Below are 19014 nucleotides of genomic sequence, written 5' to 3'. Positions count from 1 at the left end.
CAAAGGCTTTTAAGGGCTCTTGGCTTTTTTTGGACTTCCGTTTTGGAGCAGGCTGTCTCTTGCGTGATGTGAGGTTATTTTGTCTAGGCCTCTGGCCTAGGCACATGTTTCTTACTTGTATATTCTTTAATCTTTAACCTTTAATAAACCTCTAAAAAATATAATACTCCTTGCAGAGAGAAACTCATTTCTACCTGCCTCAGTCTCCCCATCTCCCCTAAATTTTAACTGTTACAGATAGCAAATCTCCATTAGAGATGAGGGAAAACTTCCTAATATGTCACTCTATCTCCTGACTGTAGCCATTTGTATTAATTGTCCCCAGTGCCTGTAACACTCTTCCTCTTCCATCTCTACCCTCTGATTTCCCTGTTTTTCTTCAAGTCTAAGCTAAAATCATGCTTTCCTGGTTCCCCTTAGTATTAGTAAGTACCTTCTCTTGATTTTCCCCCAATTTCTCCTGAATCTGTCTTGTTTGTACATAACTATTCACAGGTTGGCTCCACTATTAAACTGCAAACTCCTGGAAGGCAAGGACTGGATTTTTGTTTTTCAGGAAAAGACCTACCTTTGTAGCTACGTTGCTTAGCACAGTGCCTGGCATATGGCAAGTATTTAATAAATGCACATGAATGGGTCGTGGCATAAGATAGCTGACCCAACAACTAGAATATCCTAGAAACGGCTATCTTGAGATGTTATTCCCATCATTAAAGATCCTGAAGCAGAAAGTCAACAGTCACTTGCAAAGGATAGCACACAGCTGCCCAGGTCCAAATTGGATAAGGGTGGCCACCCTTCCAAATCAGATACTGTGATCCTAAGAAGCCCTTACCATACTTATACAGAAAGTTATTTGTTGTTCCCCATGTCCAGAATAAGAGGCACTTGAAAGTCTTCCATATGAATTGGATGAAAGGTCGGATATTGCCTAGAGAGTGAGAAAATTTGAGTCAGAATCAAAGATATCCATAAAAGCAGTCCCTTATTTGAAGAAGCAAGGATAAAAAGAAGCCAGATCATGTAAGAAAGGATGAAATTTAAGGCCAAGCAAGAGAACATTGCAAAATGTAAAACGAATGACTTTGATTATATCCAATTAAAAAGGGTTTGTACAAACAAAACCAGTGTGGCCAAAATTAGAAGGAAAGCGACAAATTGGGAGAATATTTTTATAATAAAACTCTCTGACAAAGGCTTAATTTTACAAATAAAGGACTAAGTAAAATTTATGAAAAATCAAGCCATTCCCCATTCGACAAATGGTCAAAGGACATGAATAGGCAGTTTTCACATGATGAAATCAAAACTATCAAGAAGCACATGAAAAAAATGTTCTAGATCTCTCCTGATTAAAGAAATGCAAGTTAAAACAACTCTGAGTACCACCTCACACCTAGCAGACTGGCCAATATGGCAGCAAAGGAAAGTAATAAATGTTGCAAGGGATATAGCAAAATTGGGACACTAATACACTGCTGGTGGAGCTGTGAATTGGTTTAAACATTCTGGAGGACAATTTGGAACTATCCACAAAGGGCTTTAAATGAATGCCTGCCCTTTGACCCAGCCATACCACTGTTGGGTTTGTACACCAAAGAGATAAGGAAAAAGACTTGTACAAAAATATTTATAGCCTCACTCTTAGTGGTGGCAAAAAAAAAAATGGAAAATGAGGGGGGTATCCATAGAATGGCTGAATAAATTGTGGTGTCTGATGGTGATGGAATACTATTGTGCCCAAAGGAATAATGAACTGGAGGAATTCCATGTGAACTGGAACAACCTCCAGCAGAACCAAGGGAACATTGTACACAGAGACTGATACACTATGGCACAATCGGATGTAATGGTCTTCTCTGCTAGCAGCAATGTAGTGACCCAGGACAGTCCAGAATAACTCATGAGAAAGAATGCTATCCACATCTGGAGGAAGAACTATGGGAACAGAAATGCAGAAGAAAAGCATATGATCGCCCATGTGGTTTGAAGGGGGTGTGATTAGGGTTTTGGTGTTAAAAGATCACTCTACTGCAAATATGAATAAATGGAAATAGGTTTCCAACAATGATACATGTGTAACCCAGTGGAACTGCTTGTCAGCTTCAGGAGTGGGGAGGAAAGAGCAAGAGGAGGGTGGGCAAAGAGGAGAGAATCATGAACCATGGAACCATGGAAAAATAATCTAAATTAAAAAATTTTTTTTAATATTTTTTCATTTAAAAAGCCAGATCAGTGCTGTAGAAAAGGCAGAAAAAGTAGTGCCATGCAATCTGATTTTGAAATCTGGTTCTGATTCTTGCTAGATATATGACCTTGCCAAAGCTATATAGTCCCTTTGTACCTCAGTTTCTCTCTCCATAAAATGGGGGGAGGGAAGAGGCAGACTACATCAACTCAATGATTTCTCACAGCTCTAGATCCTCTGGATCCTAGAATATTCTGGTTTAATCATTGGACCTTGGGCCAACCCTCACCCCTTTATGAACCTCGGATTCACTGCCATGAAGAATAGGCATTCTTTGATGGTCCTTGAGCTATTATGATACTGGAGAATTTTGGATGAGTTAACTGCATGGTCCCCATTGCCCTCATATACCTCCACGGTACATGTGGTCCTAACATTGGCTAGAGGACGGGTATACATTGCAGCTGCAGGGAAAATTTCACTCACGCTCTTCCTTTGCATCATGCTTCAAAACCTCTGTGAGTAAGTCCAGAATGGATTGTCTCTGTTGATCTGAAGAGGTCTGGCGCGAGTGCTGAAGCATCTTGGTGATCATTCTCTGAGACTGAGAAAAATCTTTGTACCCTGTGAACAGAAAGAGGATGCATCAGCCTCTATCCCCTCAGAGAGCTCCATATTTGCTGCCTGAGTGGGTCTTGGTCATAGCTTTTTGCCCAGGAATTCAGCTGATTTGGAGGAAAGTAGGACAAGAAGTATGGAAAACAACTAACACATTCTTCTGGACTTCAGATGCATCCTGTGCCCTGACTGAATATGTCAGCACCTTGGCCAGCTCACCGTGGACCACTCAGAAAGTCTTCCCTCAGAAGAATTGGTCAACATCTGCTGAGGAACATAGCACCTGAAACTCTTTGGTTCTCAGGACTCTTGAGGAATACCCAAACTGAAAAATTACTCCCTACTTCTGCTTCTGTGCCCATACTATCAGCTTTTCTTTTCCTTGTGGCAATCCTTCCTCCCACCTCCATGCTCTCTTTTGCCTTCCCCCTCACACTTACCACATCTCACTGCTAAGGCCAGGTGTCCCAAAGAGCATGACTCTGGGATGCAATCAGAACTGAGTTTTCCATCTCAGCCAGGAGCCAAATGTCTTCCCTCAGACTAGGGACCCACTGAAGGAAGGTCTACATTGCCAGGTCAGGACTGTCTCCGGGGTAGGGCTATGCTGCTTCCTTCAGACTAAGGGAATCCTCAATGGCAGGACTATATCTCAACCTCACATCAGAAGCTCTTAGAGAAGAAAATAGTCTTTCCTTTTCAACTAGGACCTGCCCAAAAGTTGATGCATTGTCTTATTGACTATATCAAGGGCCTGGATGTGGATTCAGAAGACTTGTTCACATCCCAGTGCTTCCCCTCATTCTTTCTTTGGTCTAAGAACCTCATATCCATCATATATGCCTTTTCTGCAAAATGAGCATAAGGGCTATTACAGTTTTGACATCCTATGCCTCTATGAGATTTTGCTTAAGGGAGGGGGATTCTCTTCTTGGTTATGAAAGCCTTACTGGAACTACCACCATCCCTCTTTGTATTCATACCTGCCATTTTAAATTGGAGACTTTCCAGGACTGGCAGATAGTCTCCACCAGTAGTAAAGATGTAAACCAAGGTGACTAGTTCTTCCATGATGGTTTTCAAGATATCTCCTGAAAAGACAGGTCACAGCATAAATAATATCCCTTCTTTCTGACTCTCCCAGAGACACGCAATCTTGGCTGAAAGATCAGGAACCGTCTCTTCAGTGAGGAGGCCTAAGAATATAAGAATGTTATCTGTTCACAGGGAGAAGTCCACTGGTCTAAACTCAAAGATCCTGGAAGAAATTGATAAAAACTATCCCTTAATGCATCCTCAGAAGGTGGATCAACACCAAGAACCTCAGAAAGGAGACCACGTTTGGACACATAAATTGTTCATCCTAGAAGCAAGTTCTTCTTTAGAGACATTTAAAAAAACTCTTACCTTCCATCTTAGAACCAATACTGTGTTTTGGTTCCAAGGAAGAAGAGTGATAAGAACTAGGCAATGGGAATTAAGTGATTTGCCCAGAGTCACATAGCTAGGAAGTATCTGATGCCAGATTTGAACTCAGGACCTCCCATCTCTATCCTTTAGAGTCATCTTAAGTCTCTTGCTGAAGAGCAGAAAATTGAGTAGAAAGAGCATCTTGAACTTCATTTGATCCTTGTTCTGATATTTCCTACTTGCGTGACCTCAGTTGAGTCATTTTCCTTTTTGAACTGCTTCGATTTCTTCTTCTCTAAAATAAAGGTGGTGATATTTACATGATTTATTTCTCCAAATTCTGTTGGGGAGAGTAATTTGTAGGCCTTAAAGAACTATGAAATATAGAAGTGACAGTTGTTATTAGTATTTTGAAAATCATGAAGATCATCGAATGAAATATATATCATAGCCCACTTCTTTCATTTTCTCAAACTAGCAAGAAATATATCAGAAGAGAAGGATGATTACGATGTCTGTCTTCAAGAATTTGAACTCAATCATTCATACAAGTAAGCATGTATTAGGGGTCTACTCTGTGGTAGGTACTGGAGTTATAAATACAAAGAAAAAAGGAATCCTTACTGTCAAGGAGTTTGCATTTAACTAGAGGAGACCACCAATACTGTTATGTTAAAAAAGAAGAAAAGAAGGGGGATCCTTCTTTTAATAAATAATGGATGGTTGGTTTGTCTCACTGGTTAAAGTATTATACCAGTGGGGAGTTGAGAGGACCAAGTGACCAGGAAACAGGGTCTGAGGTAAAATCTGTTGAGAGAGGAAAATTGGCAGGACCTCTCTCTCCCTCCTTTGGGTGAACAGGAGCAAGCGTTTGAGGTAAACTCTAGAGAGAGGGAAAGATAATTCCCCTCTCTCCTCAAGAGATATCAAGCAGGCTATATCCCTTGAGTCCCTTTGACAACAGTGGCTGAGGGGATGAGATGTCAGTCTCCCCTGTCAGCTGCTTCAGAGGAAGGTTTCTACTTTTTCTTCCCCAAAGGAGATATGTGGCAGGCCTTGTCTGGCCTTGCCACAGAATGGGACTGGTCTCAAGCTTTGAGGCCTGTCCCCAATTACCTAGACACCCTTTCTGTTATTGAAATACGCCAATCCAAAATCTGACTTGATAACTAAAGGATTTATTGAAGGGGTAGGATAAATGGGATGAGGGGAAGTGGGTAGAGGTATCCCTGACAGGTTATCCATGCAGCAGATGGCTCAAAAGGCCGATGTCAGTGCCCACGAATGCTTCTGCCCCTTCCCCAACTGACTGCCCTTTTTATAATCTCTATGCTAGTATATGGGAGCAGAAAAAGAGTAATTATTTAAAAGGCAACAATAAAATGAACTTAAAAGAAGAACACAAATAAAAATACTTCAAGAAATATGCAGATGTCCTGTGGATCTGAGAGAATATTGCCTCTCACTTAAATTTTCCAACAGGTCCTGATGGAAAACAGAGCAATTAAGGTAAGGAAGGCTAAATCACACTGGAGTCTATCCACTCACATTTAATTAATTTTGTAAATAATTTGAAGATTGATATAGAAATTATCAAATACCTGTTTAGAAAGAGTGGGATGATTATATAAGCGCTATTGAGGTCATTCTTGCCAGAAATGTAAAATACTTCAGTTTCACATCATAAGAGAGAATTGTGTCACCACTTATATGGAAGCTCTGATTTAAAGCCTATTCTACTATATAGAGAAAACCAGAACATATGGAAAATAAGATATGAGAAGTTGAGCAGAGGAGGAGTCAGAAGCTGAGAAGATAAGGCATAGAGAGAGACAACTTACAAAACACAGACTATAGAAGCTGATAGGGACTGAGCAAGGCTGACAACTAGACTTGGCAACTGAAGTCAGTAGCTGCTTGATTGGAGGAGAATCCTGAGGTTGGAGAACAGAATCCTCTCTATGGAAGGAGATGTTTGGCTCGCTGCCAGCTAGTGCCACTTGAAAGATAGAAGACTTTTGGGGGGTGCCTATATTGCCCTTAACTGCCCTTTATGGCTTAAGAAGGAAGAACTTCTTATAGCTCACAGAGAAGACTTGATTAACTTGCTGATTCCACGCTTAATGCAACTGTTTTAACAAAAGAACAAAAAATTTTGTAAAATGAGCCCAACACTTTATCAATATGTTGCCATTGGTTGCTATGTGCTAAAAGAACTTTACATAACCTCAACAGCCCAAGAGTTGCAGAGAAGTGACTTTGCTCAATAGGAGACTAACCAGCTGAAAAATAGTTTTGTCCACCAAATGATGCATAGTACACACTCTTCACTAGAGATAAAAAAATTCTGAAGCCTACCTTCCACAGTCATTTGTTGTCCCTAGCCCCAGTTTCTCTACTCATTTGCTTTATTGCTAGACTTCAGTGTGCATCTACTTTACTATCACTTTCTCATCCCTTAGGGACACTGCGCATTGGTGGGAGAGTGTGACCTAGGCTTATAAATAGACTGTGACTTTTTCATTACTCCTTTGTTTTGCTACTATTGAGTAAATGTCATGATTAGTCTTGCTTTTGCCTTATTGTTTAATAAAAAGCTTCATTGATTTTTAAGAATCAATGGTCCCATTTTTTCCTCTGGTCCCCAAATTTCTTATCTCTAAACCTAGAGGAGTTGATTGGATTTCCTTAAGACCATTTCACCAATTGACATAATGAATCAAAAAGTGATAAAACAATGAACATATTTAGGGAACACGGTACCGACTGAGTACAAGCATAGGGCTGTTAGGCATAATTTGAAAGGCATTGATTCCAGTCCATATAACCAAGCTTATATAAATCTCAAGCAACATGAGTACATTTCTCTGGCCACAATCACCAAATATGACCATTTAAAAACAGGTCTTTGATACCCAGGGCCAAGCCCATCCCAATCAAGTTCAGGTCATTACCTTCAAGCACAAGTCCTTTTCCTTCTATCTCTTTGGGATACAGACCTAGGAGGTTTTGTTTCTCAGTACTATCCTGATGGATGAATTTCAATAAGAAATCTACAAGGAAAATGGAATTTCTTTCAATGGGGGTTAAAAGAAAGGCTTATCCTGGCCCCAACCCCCCATTTATTAGCCTTGTTCCCCTTCTCTCCTTCTCTGAACCCGAAGAAACCAGTTTCTCACACCTACCTCTTATAGATGTGAGAATAGAATTTCTGTCCGCCAGAGCACTGCCAAACAATCCTGCAAAGAGGAGGAGAAGACTATCACAGAATGGAATTAAAGTCCAGGTTCCCATTTGGCACTTTGTACCTCTAAGGAGCAACAGAATCTCTGGGAACTAGGATGCTAACTGGGGACCAAAGAATGTGAGAATCACACAGGAAGGAATCACACTACTTCTGTCACCCTGCCTCTTGTTGGAGGATAGGTTCAGTTCTTACCTCTCAGGTAGGATAAATCCCTTTCAGCTTCCTGTTGGATGAGCTTCCCTGCCTTGAACTTGCTCCCATAAAGGGTGGTAGAAACATAAGCACCAGGTGTTGAGAGGTCAAGTTTTGGGTAGCCAGCTTCATGAGGAGTGAATTCAAACCAGGACTCTAGGAAGTCAACAAAACTGTGGCTTTGATGACCAGATTTTACACCAGGGTAGGAGTCACAACAGGATAAGATTCACACCCAGAAGGATTTACACCCTGCTTCTGGGCTTCCCATCAGAAGACTCACACCATCCCAGGGCTTTATATCTAGCTACATTCACACTCATTAGCTACATAATCCAATACCCACTCGCCCTCACCCTAATTCCATGTCTAACCCCAAATCCCTCGTATACCCAAGGCTGGATGACTACTTCCTAGGGACAAGGAATGAGCCATCTCAGGAGGCAGGCCACTCTACTTTGGGAGAGTTGAAAGTATTGGGGGGTTTCCTGACATCAAGGCTAATTAGATTCTTTGCATATTATACCCATCTAAAGCTCAACAGAACAAGCCTAATTTCTCTTCCACATGACCAAAATCAAGATATTTGAAGACAGCTATCATGTACCCCTCCATCTCTTTTTCAGGCTAAACATTCCCTGTTCCTTCAACTAAATCTTAAATGTCATGAATTTGACACCCTTCACCAACCTGGTTGCCCTCCTCTGGATACTCTCTCTCTTAACAATGTCCCTCTTAAAGCATGGTAGTCAGAAGTAAACATGACACAATAATAAATAGGTTCAAATAATTCATCTCCACACTCCATACTATAATGGGAAATGAAGTTATTCTTTTAAAAAGTCTCTTAAAAGTGGAGATGGAGCTTCACTGTGAAAATAAAACATTTAAGAGGGATGTGAAGATTAGAGAAATGCAAAGCAAAAGAACTACAAGGTGCCACCTCACATCTATCAGATTGGCTAATATGACAGAAGATGAAAATAAGAAAGGTTGAAGAGAATATGGGAAATGGGACACCTATGCACTGCTGGTGGAATTGCAAATTGATTAGCCATTCTGGAGAGCAATTTGAAACTATGCCCAAAGGTCTATAAAATTGTCCATACCCTTTTGTCTCAGTAACCCCACTCCTAGGTCTATCTCAAAGAGTTCAAAGAAAGAGGAAAAGGACCTATATGTACAAAAATATGGTTTCCCTAATGGTAGAAACAACAACACAGATAAAATACATAAAGAATCGATGGAAGGCGAGCTCAGAGGGGAGGGTACTATCTTTGTTCAGTGCTGGGGGAAATATCCTGTAGATTATGAGGTTTGAACTGAATCTTGAAGAAAATGAGAGAAGCCAGGATGTGGGGATGATGAAGGAGACTATTCCAAGCACAAAGGACAGCCAGCAGCAAAGAGTGGAGAGATGAAACATATTCGAGGATCAGCAAGTAGCCTAGTGTTTCTGGACTGTAGAGCATGTGGAAAGGAGTTAAGTGTGAGAAGACTGGCAAAAAAGGAAGGAAACCAGGTTGTGAAGGGTTTACATGGGCATCAGAGAAATGTATCCACCATCAGAGATGGTGAAGTGAGGATTCTTGTACTGGTGTGGGTTGGGCTAGATGATCTCTGGTGTCCCCTCCAAATCTGGAACTGTGATGAGTCTATAAACTTTTCCTCCAAAAAGAGCTCAGCTGCATGAACTATGTAGACATTCCTAGACTACAACCATGTCCATTCACTGGCCAGCATCACTAATCAAAACAGGCCTTCGAGGTAGATATCGTGCCACCCCACCCTAGGACCCCTCCAGGGGAGATGCCAGGGACATGCTCACTCAGAGTCTTCTCCTTTCCTTTGCGTTTGAAGTAATGGTCGACAGTGGCAAATATGGGATACGGCACAGTCCCCGTCTCAGACTGACTCCTTGAACCTGACAGGTTGGCATCCAGAAGCTGATAAGGTTAAGAGAAAAAGATTGAAATATAGACAAATGGAAAAGGATTCAAGGAGCTGTGTGCCCACAGGGCACAGGATCTTACAGTCTTATTGCTACTCCAACCATGTCATTTTTCAGGTGAAGAAACTGAGGTCGAGAAAGGAGAAAGTACTTGCCCAAGACCACATGGAGAATCAGTAGCAAAGGCAGGATTTGAACCTAGGTCTCTTGATTCTAAATCTAGGGTTCTTTCAACAAGGGTCTGACTGGAAGTGACCCTGCCTCACCACCACTAAGTGTCATGAGGGCAACCAGAAGTGCCCCTGTACTTAGCAGTTATCTGGCATATAGTAATAAATTATTAAATTAAAAATAATAGTAATAATAAATAATAAAAGTAATTAATAAAAATAATTAATAAATGGTGAGTGATTGACCAGCAAACAGGACCCTTGGACTGAGGCAGCCACCCAAATGGGGCATAAAGTGAGGACCATTTCACCTTGAGGTGATACCACTCTCTGCTCCCAGCTCCCCTGGGTCCTGATAGAGAACTTACTTCCTTAGTAAGGAAGTAGACAAGGGTATAGGACCAGAAGTCAGTCAGGGAATAGTCATCCCTCTTTGCAGCCATGCAGAGCCCAGTCAGGGCATGAGAGAAATTCCACTTGTCCTTCTGCAGTCGCCTCCGTAACTCATTCTCTGCCTTCTGCAGGTTCTGCCACCCATCACTCTTGGTGTAGAGGGAGGACATGCACCTGAGGATGAAAGAAGCACTGTCTGCCCAGATGGTAAAAGGTCTGACCAGTTACAAAGCCACTAAGAGGCACCAACTCTAATCAGCAAGACCCTAGTTCAAAATTATGGTATCTTCTGGTGATGGAATACTATTGTGCTAAGAGGAATAATGAACGGGAGGAATTCCATGGGAACTGGAATGACCTCCAGGAACTGATGCAGAATGAGAGAAGCAGAACCAGGAGAACCTTATACACAGAGACTGATACACTGTGGCACAATCTAATGTAATGGACTTCTCTACTAGCAACAATGCAATGATCCAGGTCAATGCTGAGGGGCTTATGAGAAAGAACACTATCCACACCCAGAGAAAGAACTGTGGGAGAAGAAACCCAGAAGAAAAACAACTGCTTGATCACATGGGTCAATGGGGATATGGTTGGGGATGTAGCCTCTAAATGATCATCCTGGTGCAAATATCAATAATATGGAAATGGGGCTTGATCAATGACACATGTAAAACCCAGTGAAATTGCTTGTTGGCTACGGGAGATGGGGATGGAAAGAAAATGAATCTTGTAACCATGGAAACCTATTCTAAATCAACTAATTAAATTTTAAAAAAAACTTAAAGGAAGACCCAAGTTCAAATGTGACCTCAGTTACTTACTGACTAATGGACCCTGGGCAAGTCACTTCATTTCTGACTACCCATTTACCCAACTGTAAAGTGGAGATAATAATAGTTCATACCTCCTTGCATTATTGTGAGGAGCCAATAAGATAGCATTTGTAAACCTGTTTAGAAGGGTCCCTGGCACTCAAATGGTACTTAAAAAATGCTTACTTGCTTCCTTCCTCCCCTCTATTATGTTTTCCAAGCTTAGTTCACAAAGGGCTGGATGGCTTTTCACTGAAAACCTATCGACTATTAACCAATACATTCTTTACACAGCTGGGGAGTTTCTAAAGTGCTTTACAGTATAGCTCTGCTTTGTCATCTACAAAGTCCATGGTTCCTCCCAAACTCTTTACAGTTCCCCCAAGTTCTTTGTCATTCATTATGCCCTTCTAGAAACCCCTTCAACATCAGCAAAGAAAGCATAGAAGTCTCAACCTTATCTTGGAGTCAGCAGAGGGATCTGTGGAAGGGGGCAGAGCCTGGGGATGAACCCAGGGTCCCTTCCTCCCAGTGGAGTTGAGGATGCTCTCCCTAGAGACAGCACACACACACTGAGAAGCTCTTACCAAGTGGAGCCAGAGACCCCCGCAAGGTACGTGACCAGGTCCAGGAGCCCCACGTTGCTCAGCTCACTAAGGATGCCTTGGCAGGCTATGGCGGCCCTCAGGCCCCCACCAGAGACCAGGACAGAAACCACAGGAGCCTAGGCAATGGAGAGAGGGGTGAAGGTGGCTTGTGAGAGAGGGAAGTGTTACACCAGGAGAGAGGAGTGGTGGGGAGGCTTCACATTTGGGTAAGGCATAACGCAAGCTCCACTCTAGGAGGTAGGAAGAGAGTGATGATTCCCAACCTTGGAAAAGAGGAGGAAGAGATAGAATTCCCACTGAAAGGAGGTGGGGAAAGGTTGATGAATTTGCTTCTGAGAAAGAAGAGGGTCTACAAGAATGCCACCAGGAAAGGAAGGAACAAAGGTTCACACCCTGGAAGAGATCAAGCAAACAGGAAATGGAAGGAGGGAAAGACTGCAATTGAGTCCCATCAAGTATCCCCTTCAGGAAAACCCAAAGAACATCCCAGACGCTCCTGGGTCCTGCCCAGACCTCCAGGGCAGCCCCATACCTTGTTGGCATTAAGGCCCAAGTTCCTCAAGGTTGTCAAGACTAGCTCCTTCCGCTTTTTCACTGCTGCTTTCTCTTCCTCTGAGATTCCAGAACGGATATGGATGTCAGAACTGCCCAGGATAGGAAGAGGCTCGTTACAGACAGCTCCTTGGGCCCGACTGCCCTGGAAGTCCTTCCTGCCATCAGACTGAAGCTCTTCATGATCTCAGTGCCTAGCCCTGGTCCCAGATCTGCCACCCACGGACCCTCCTGCCTGTCAACCTTCTCTGCTGTCCACCCAACCACCCCTTTTCCTGTTGGGTATCACACTTGCTTGGGACCTCCCCAACCCCTTACCTTTCATCATATTTGCCAGGGGGATTCATGGTGCCGCAGGAACCTCGCTGGAAAGACAGAGGCTAGTGGAGGCGCTTTTTAGAGGCCCAATGGTAGGACTGTCTCCCCCCACCGCCCACAGTGTTCACATAAGCAGAGACAGGAAACCCCTCGCCCTTACAGGCCCACCCCAAGAGCTACTCCCGGCATTGAAGGCTCTACTTGGCATCTCCATCCACCAGATGGGCCACCTCACCTCCATCCTCATTCCTCTGCCCCAACTTGACCCTTCACTCCAATCCCACATAAGAAGTTACCTGGCGGTACCGAGTAGCCTCAGAAACTAGGACAGTACCTGGAGTAGAGCCATGCCTGCTATCCTCACCAGCTCTTCTGATCACAGGAAGATCTGGCCTAGAAAAGAAAAACCAAGTGGGGACAAGAAGCCAGAAGCTGCCCACAGGGGTCTGTGTGTGTGTGTGTGTGTGTGGCTGAGCATTGCTCTGTCTGCTTCTCTCTCTTTCCCATCTAATTCAGTTCCTTAGATGGTCACACCAAGTAAGTGTGAACTCAGGGGTCCCCCTCACCCCTCTGAGCCCATCTCTAGGCCCTGGATAACACAGAGGTGCACTTGGCACCTCCCTCCCTCCCTCAGCTTCAGGGTAGGGTGCCCTAGCCTCTTTTTGTCCAGTGCCCTCAGGAGGAAGACTGAGGATCTTCCCTCGGGCCCCTTGCTCATCCTTTTCTAGGCCTCCCATTCCTGCCTCCTTCCCATCATTCCTTCCAATTCTATCTATCTCGACCTCCCAGCATAACCATTTAAACCCAGGGCTAGCCTCTCCTTTTCTTTCCTACTCCCTTTGCCCAGGTGAACCCTGGCCTAGGGGGTTGCAAAACCTCCTGCTCTGTCCTGTAGCACGTCTCTTCTTCCCTCCCTCTCTTGCCTTCTTTGGTCCTCAGCTCCACCCCAGGAGCCTGGACTTAACAACTCCTAAACCCGAACAGCCCGATGTCAGAGAGAGAATCCTACACTGGGAGGATCCGCTAGGACAGGCATCTGTAAGGTTCCACCTTGGTTACCTTTGCAGCATCTTGGAAATCCATCCCCTCCTCTCCTCTGTCACTGCCTTGGTCACCTCACACTAGACCATTCTATAGCCTGCTGGAGGGTCAGCTGGGCTCAAGGCTCTCCCCACTCTAGTCCATTCTCCATTCAGCCAGCAAAGTGACCCCCTAAAGTGCACATCTGACCATGTCGCTCCTCTACACATATATTTCAGTAGCTTCCTATTACTTCTGGGTTCACATAGAAAATCCCCTGTTTGGCACTTAAATACGTTCACAGCCTGCAGGTGGAAGGAGAGCACTTCTAAGTCACGTGATGAGCAAGATGCGGAACTAGACTCTTTTTCAGACTCCAAGCCGTTTAAAAACAAATTATACACCAAAGATAAAACAACTTCAGCTGTTTCCCTGATCTAGGACACACACAGAATACCAAAAAAAAGGTAAAATAAAAGAGGCATCTAAGGAGACTCAGTGGATTGAGAGCCAGGTCAGAGATGGGAGGTCCTGGGTTCAAATCTAGAAGAAAAGGGAGGAGAAAGGAAGGAAGGAAAGAAAGAAAGAAAGAAAGAAAGAAAGAAAGAAAGAAAGAAAGAAAGAAAGAAAGAAAGAAAGAAAGAAAGAAAGAAAGAAAGAAAGAAAGAAAGAAAGAAAGAAAGAAAGAAAGAAAGAAAGAAAGAAAGAAAGAAAGAAAGAAAGAAAGAAAGAAAGAAAGAAAGAAAGAAAGAAAGAAAGAAAGAAAGAAAGAAAGAAAGAAAGAAAGGAAAAGAAAGGGAGGAGGAAGCAAATCCAAGAACTGCTGCTCACTGATCTCCCTTAGCACCTTCCCCCATTTCCAGCAGGAAGGATGCATTGCAGACCTAAGGACACAACACAAGTTTATATCAAAAACTCATCCCTAACCCCCAGTGTCCCCTCCCTCTGTCCTGTAAGGATAATTTTAGCATTGTGACTTGAAAATCTAAATTAATTTGGTAGCCATGGAAAATCCCAAATAATAAAATACCCAAGTCAGTGGGAAATTATGGTGATTTGAATTAATATAGAGATAAGGAATTAAGGAGGAGAGAGAGAGAGAGGAATGAGTTAATTTAAACTGCTCTGGCTCAGGCTGAGCCAGGCAGTAGTTAAAGGCCTTGGCCAAAGTGGCCTCCCTAAGCCCAAGGGAAAGGGAATCAGTCTTATTACTCACCACGAGACTGTCTCAAAGAAGCTGTCTGAGGGAGATCCTCCAGGCTCAGTTCTTCCTCTGAACTGACTGAAATCCAAATGCCTGAATCTGAAATTTCATCCTCTTTTATAGACCTTTTCTCTTGTGTCACCTCCCCTAAATTTTCACATCTACCAATCACAGTAGACGCTTTTCTCCAGAACTGCCCACTCTTTAGTTCTCACCTTCTCTGGTTAGATTATATCTTTTGAGCTACTTCACACTTTTTTGTTAAGTCCACTTTTTGTGAGTTACTTGATCTTTTTGTGATTAATTTAGCCTTTATAGTTACTTAACACCTTTTTGTATTAGATCTAAAAATAGACTTAGCTTAAAGTTCTAGCTTCACTATAAGGTATGAGTTAAGTACCTTCATTGATCAATCAAACTTTATCTTCCCCTAAAGTACTGTCTGAGTAGGGTGGAGTAATTTCTAAGTTCACTGTCCAATGACATGGAGACCCCAGCTCCAAGCTGTGGGACTCAGAAGCACCAGCTCCAGTGTGAGGAAAAACAGCTTCTGCTGTACCAGAAAGAGCAGGATCTGAACTGCTGGCATCAGGACAGATAACTAAGGAACAGAAAGAGTGGGACAAGCAAGCTGGAAAGGATCTCCTGCATGTAGAGGGCTGTGCAGCATTCCACTAAGCCCAGCAGCCAGCTGGGGCTGGTTCTGACCACCTGAAACTCAAAAGGGGCAAAGACCTCAGTCGATGAATCACCAATTGCCCAGTGTGGCAGGATGGTGGAGCACTTGTGATGCAGCTCCCAAGGAAACCACCATCAAAAGGGAGGGAATCAGAAGTGAGCAATAAGGAAACTAAACTAAAGGGAGGGGGGGGGGTGGAAAGTATCAATGATTCCAAGGAAAAGAAATCTTTAAGAGGAAAAACACGAACAACAAAAGGAAATGTGGCCACCAGACTGAGTCAATGAATTCAGGCATTTATGAGTAAATGTTACAAAACAGAGGAAAATCCATCCCTTGATGACACAAAGAACTTTGTGGAATCTGAGGAGAACATGGAACCATGGCAAACTATTCTTGAGTGGCTTAAAAGAGAAATAAGAATCATGGAAGCTGAATCTCTGTCTTGCCTAGAAAAATATAATGAGCAGAACAGAAAACTTGAATCTGCAATGGCAAGCCTCACCAAAGAAACAAAAAAAGAAAACAGATATGGAGATACAAATACTCAGAAATAAAAGAATCAAGGTAAAGAAAAAAAACAAAACTATTAAAAGAAAATATGCTCCCTATGCACAAAACATATGGATCTCAAAGAGAGAAAGATTGAGAAGAGGCAGAAAGGAAGGGCTTCCTCTGGAGAGGAAAGGGTTTACACCCATGAATGCTCCAATGAATGAAAAGAGATAAGAGCTTTCTACTAGACGAGGACTGGGACATTTGGCACCCAAAAAGTCTACTTGTCCTGGGAATTGGGATCCCAGGAGTAACTGACACCAAGAGGAATCAATGAGTGTGGTCACAGGGAAAAGATTTCCAGGAAAATGTAGGGGGAAGGTCAACAGGAGAGGAGTCTGATGGATCAGTCAGTTGGAAGTGTCCAACTATGGGACAAAGCCCTCTCCAGTACCTGCAATAATTGCCTTTGTTCTGAGAGTGAGGCACAATGGACAAGGGGAATCCATGGGACAAGCTCTACAAGACTGTGGCAGAAAGTACCTAGTATGCAGAGCCGAGGATGGATACCTTGGAGGCTTTGATTACCTGGAGAATATAAGGGAAGAGAGGCCAGATGATTATAGGGGTCAGGAGTCAGAGAAGGAGCGTCTACAGTAAAGAGAAAGAAAAGATGAGTAATGAAGAGAGTGAAAGAAATCCTTTGCAAGGGGGCACAGAAAGTGAAATTTGTAAAATCTAATAAGCGGGTGAAGGGGAGAAGAGGAAAAGAGAACGGACCTGAGTGAGGGGAAAAAAGAAGGGAGAGAAACGTAAACCCAGAAAAAAGCAGAGAGGAACAAGCAAAAGGGAAAGGGGTAACAAATGAGGAGAGGGCACCAGGGATTAGGGGGAAGAGGAGGAACAATCTTAAAAAAGATCATAGTAACTGAAGGAACATAATACTGTGCTTACAGCCCAACGTCACACAGTTACGCAATGTCTGAGACTAGATTTGAATCCAGGACCTCCCTTCTTTAGGCCTGGCCCTCAACCCACTGAGTCCCCCAGCTGCCCACTCAGGCATTCTCCAGTCCAACTCCCTGCTCACAACCCCCACCCATGTTTTTACCAAGAGACAATTCGCTCAAAGCAAAGACATTTAATGAAATGACACAGTAGAAAAGTAGCAACCAAACACAGCTTCCATGAGCCTGGGGCATGTCTTCCCCTGCCTGCACGAAGGGTTGGCAGAGAGATGGGCACACGTAGTCATCCGCTATTTATTAAGCACCTTTTATGGACTGCCCTGCGTGTGCCAAGCCTGGCCTCGAGGAGTCACAGACCAAAGGGGGAGACTGTGTACAGGCAAAGTACAGACAGGCTAAACTGGAGATGAGCACTGAGAGGCTGGCAGAGGGGCAACTTACCCTCTGGAGACTGTAGGACCTCGGATGCCCTTCTGGGGCACTATTCCAGGTCAGTCTGCTGTGGATGCTGCCTTCTTCACTGCCTCCAGCTTAAGTTAGGGAAGGACCAAAAGGCGAGCAATCACACCCCGGAAGTTAGCTATGACGTCCTCCCTCCGAATCTGCCCAACAGGAATGGCTCTGTCCAATGTTTCCTAAACTCCCACCTTTGCAGAGCAGGCTAGAAACAGTGGTTCCTATGGGCCTTCCAATGACCCAAGAACTCTAGCTTCCCAGCTTTTACGCTCCAAGTTTCCCTAACCTAGAAGTGGAAATTCGTGGGTGCAGAAAAGCCCCAACAAGGCCAAAGGACAAGGTCGTTGTCAGTCTCTTAGCGACTTGAAGACTTTTCCCTCCATCCATTATGCAAATGCAGACACAATCTGAGAAATATTCCTATGCCAGGGAATACATATTGGCCTGTTTCCTGCTCAGCCACTTCCTGGGAGTTTTTCACATGCAAATTTCATCCCTCAAAGGCCAAACCAGGCTATGTCGGAAAGGAATCTTGTCCTACATGATTGAAAATATATAGGGAACAAAAAATCTTTTGTTCATCAAACTTGCACTCTGGGAGACTTGGGTCCAAACAGGGCTTCAGACATTCATTCTGTGACTTTGACCAAGTCATTTCCTTTCTCTGCATCATTTCCTTCATCCATCCAAGGAGGGGATTGAACTCATGACCGCTAGGTTCCTTTCTGGTTCTAGAACTACGATCCCAGCTTCCTGAGATTGTATGAAGGGAAGCCAGTTCATTTACAGTCTAGAGAATTGTTCAGGACAGTTAAGAGTTAAATCAGAGGATCATGCTTGAGTGGCATGTTTGTTCTTTTTATGATAACTTGCCCAGGAGAGGGAGGGAGAGAGGGAGGGAGGAGAGAGAGAGAAAGAGAGAGAGAGAGAGAGAGAGAGAGAGAGAGAGAGAGAGAGAGAGAGAGAGAGAGAGAGAGAGAGAGAGAGAGAGAGAGAGAGGGAGAGAGAGAGAGAGGGAGAGGGAGAGGGAGAGGGAGTAAGGGAGGGAGGGAGGGAGGGAGGGATAAAGAAGGAGGGAGAGGGGGGAAGGAGAGAGAGGGAGAGAAGGAGAGAGAAAGAAAAAGGGAGGAAGAGAGAGAGAGAGAGAGAGAGAGAGAGAGAGAGAGAGAGAGAGATCATTCAAGTCCTTGAAGAGCTAGTTCTTATCTCAAGAAGGACACACCTAAATCAGTTATGGCATGAGTCAGACTCTTTTCTCCCTTCTTTGTCCCATCAACTAATTACCATGCTCATAAAATGTAAGTCTGGAAAGAGAGGTAAAAAATCATACCCCAGAACTCCCCACAGTTGATAGAGCATCCCTAACAAAAGTCACATGGAACGTTTCATGTACAAAAGCACAAAGTTGGGAAGCTATCTGTAGAGGTTCCATTGATTCCACCCCAATGTGGATGCAGATTGTAGGTCCCCATCATCTCCCACTGTCTTCAATCGTCTGAGGCTTTAGTGAGTTTTAAAAAATGTCCATGAATACATCTCAGTTGGACATTTAAGTCTGATTTGTGAGTGTCCTTTTTCTTTCCCTGGTGAGCAGCTGACCTACTGCATGTTCAATCCATCATTTGCCCAGGTCTACTCTGCCAAATGTAAGCGATGGAATGGGTAAGGTAACTAGATCCACTGGCCTATTTTTCAAGCTCCTAAAAAACAAAGAAGATTTGAACTTT

At 43.5% G+C, this 19014-nt stretch overlaps 1 protein-coding gene and 1 long non-coding RNA gene across 5 annotated transcripts in view; one reads left to right on the top strand and one right to left on the bottom strand.

The window, feature by feature from the left end:
- LOC130454036 (uncharacterized) overlaps positions 1–10959 on the top strand; it is a 60340-nt gene extending 49381 nt beyond the window's left edge. Inside the window, exon 4 of the long non-coding RNA XR_008911708.1 lies at positions 10301–10959. This is a non-coding gene — a long non-coding RNA (uncharacterized LOC130454036). The remainder of the gene's footprint in view (positions 1–10300) is intronic.
- LOC100029998 (cytosolic phospholipase A2 gamma-like) overlaps positions 1–19014 on the bottom strand; it is a 39044-nt gene that overhangs the window by 3240 nt on the left and 16790 nt on the right. For 2 of the 4 annotated variants that reach the window (XM_056796828.1, XM_056796826.1), the window contains exons 2-13: positions 12800–12858; positions 12466–12512; positions 12128–12239; positions 11575–11711; positions 10145–10343; positions 9484–9601; positions 7656–7811; positions 7402–7455; positions 7171–7269; positions 3790–3897; positions 2675–2812; positions 836–931 (exon numbers count right to left, since the gene is read on the bottom strand). In XM_056796828.1, coding sequence (XP_056652806.1) covers positions 836–931; positions 2675–2812; positions 3790–3897; positions 7171–7269; positions 7402–7455; positions 7656–7811; positions 9484–9601; positions 10145–10343; positions 11575–11711; positions 12128–12239; positions 12466–12512; positions 12800–12814 — 1279 coding nt within the window. In that variant the 5' untranslated portion in view covers positions 12815–12858. Of the gene's footprint in view, positions 1–835; positions 932–2674; positions 2813–3789; positions 3898–7170; positions 7270–7401; positions 7456–7655; positions 7812–9483; positions 9602–10144; positions 10344–11574; positions 11712–12127; positions 12240–12465; positions 12513–12799; positions 12859–14701; positions 15529–17272; positions 18050–19014 lie in introns of those variants that run through there. The other 2 variants (XM_056796824.1, XM_056796827.1) reach the window with 2 other exon arrangements.

This window comes from Monodelphis domestica, chromosome 4 (genome assembly GCF_027887165.1).
Source record: "Monodelphis domestica isolate mMonDom1 chromosome 4, mMonDom1.pri, whole genome shotgun sequence".
In the NCBI taxonomy this organism is placed as follows: Eukaryota; Metazoa; Chordata; class Mammalia; order Didelphimorphia; family Didelphidae; genus Monodelphis; species Monodelphis domestica.
The sequence above is the reverse complement of the archived record's forward strand: the minus strand, read 5'-3'. Positions and strand labels throughout refer to the sequence as shown.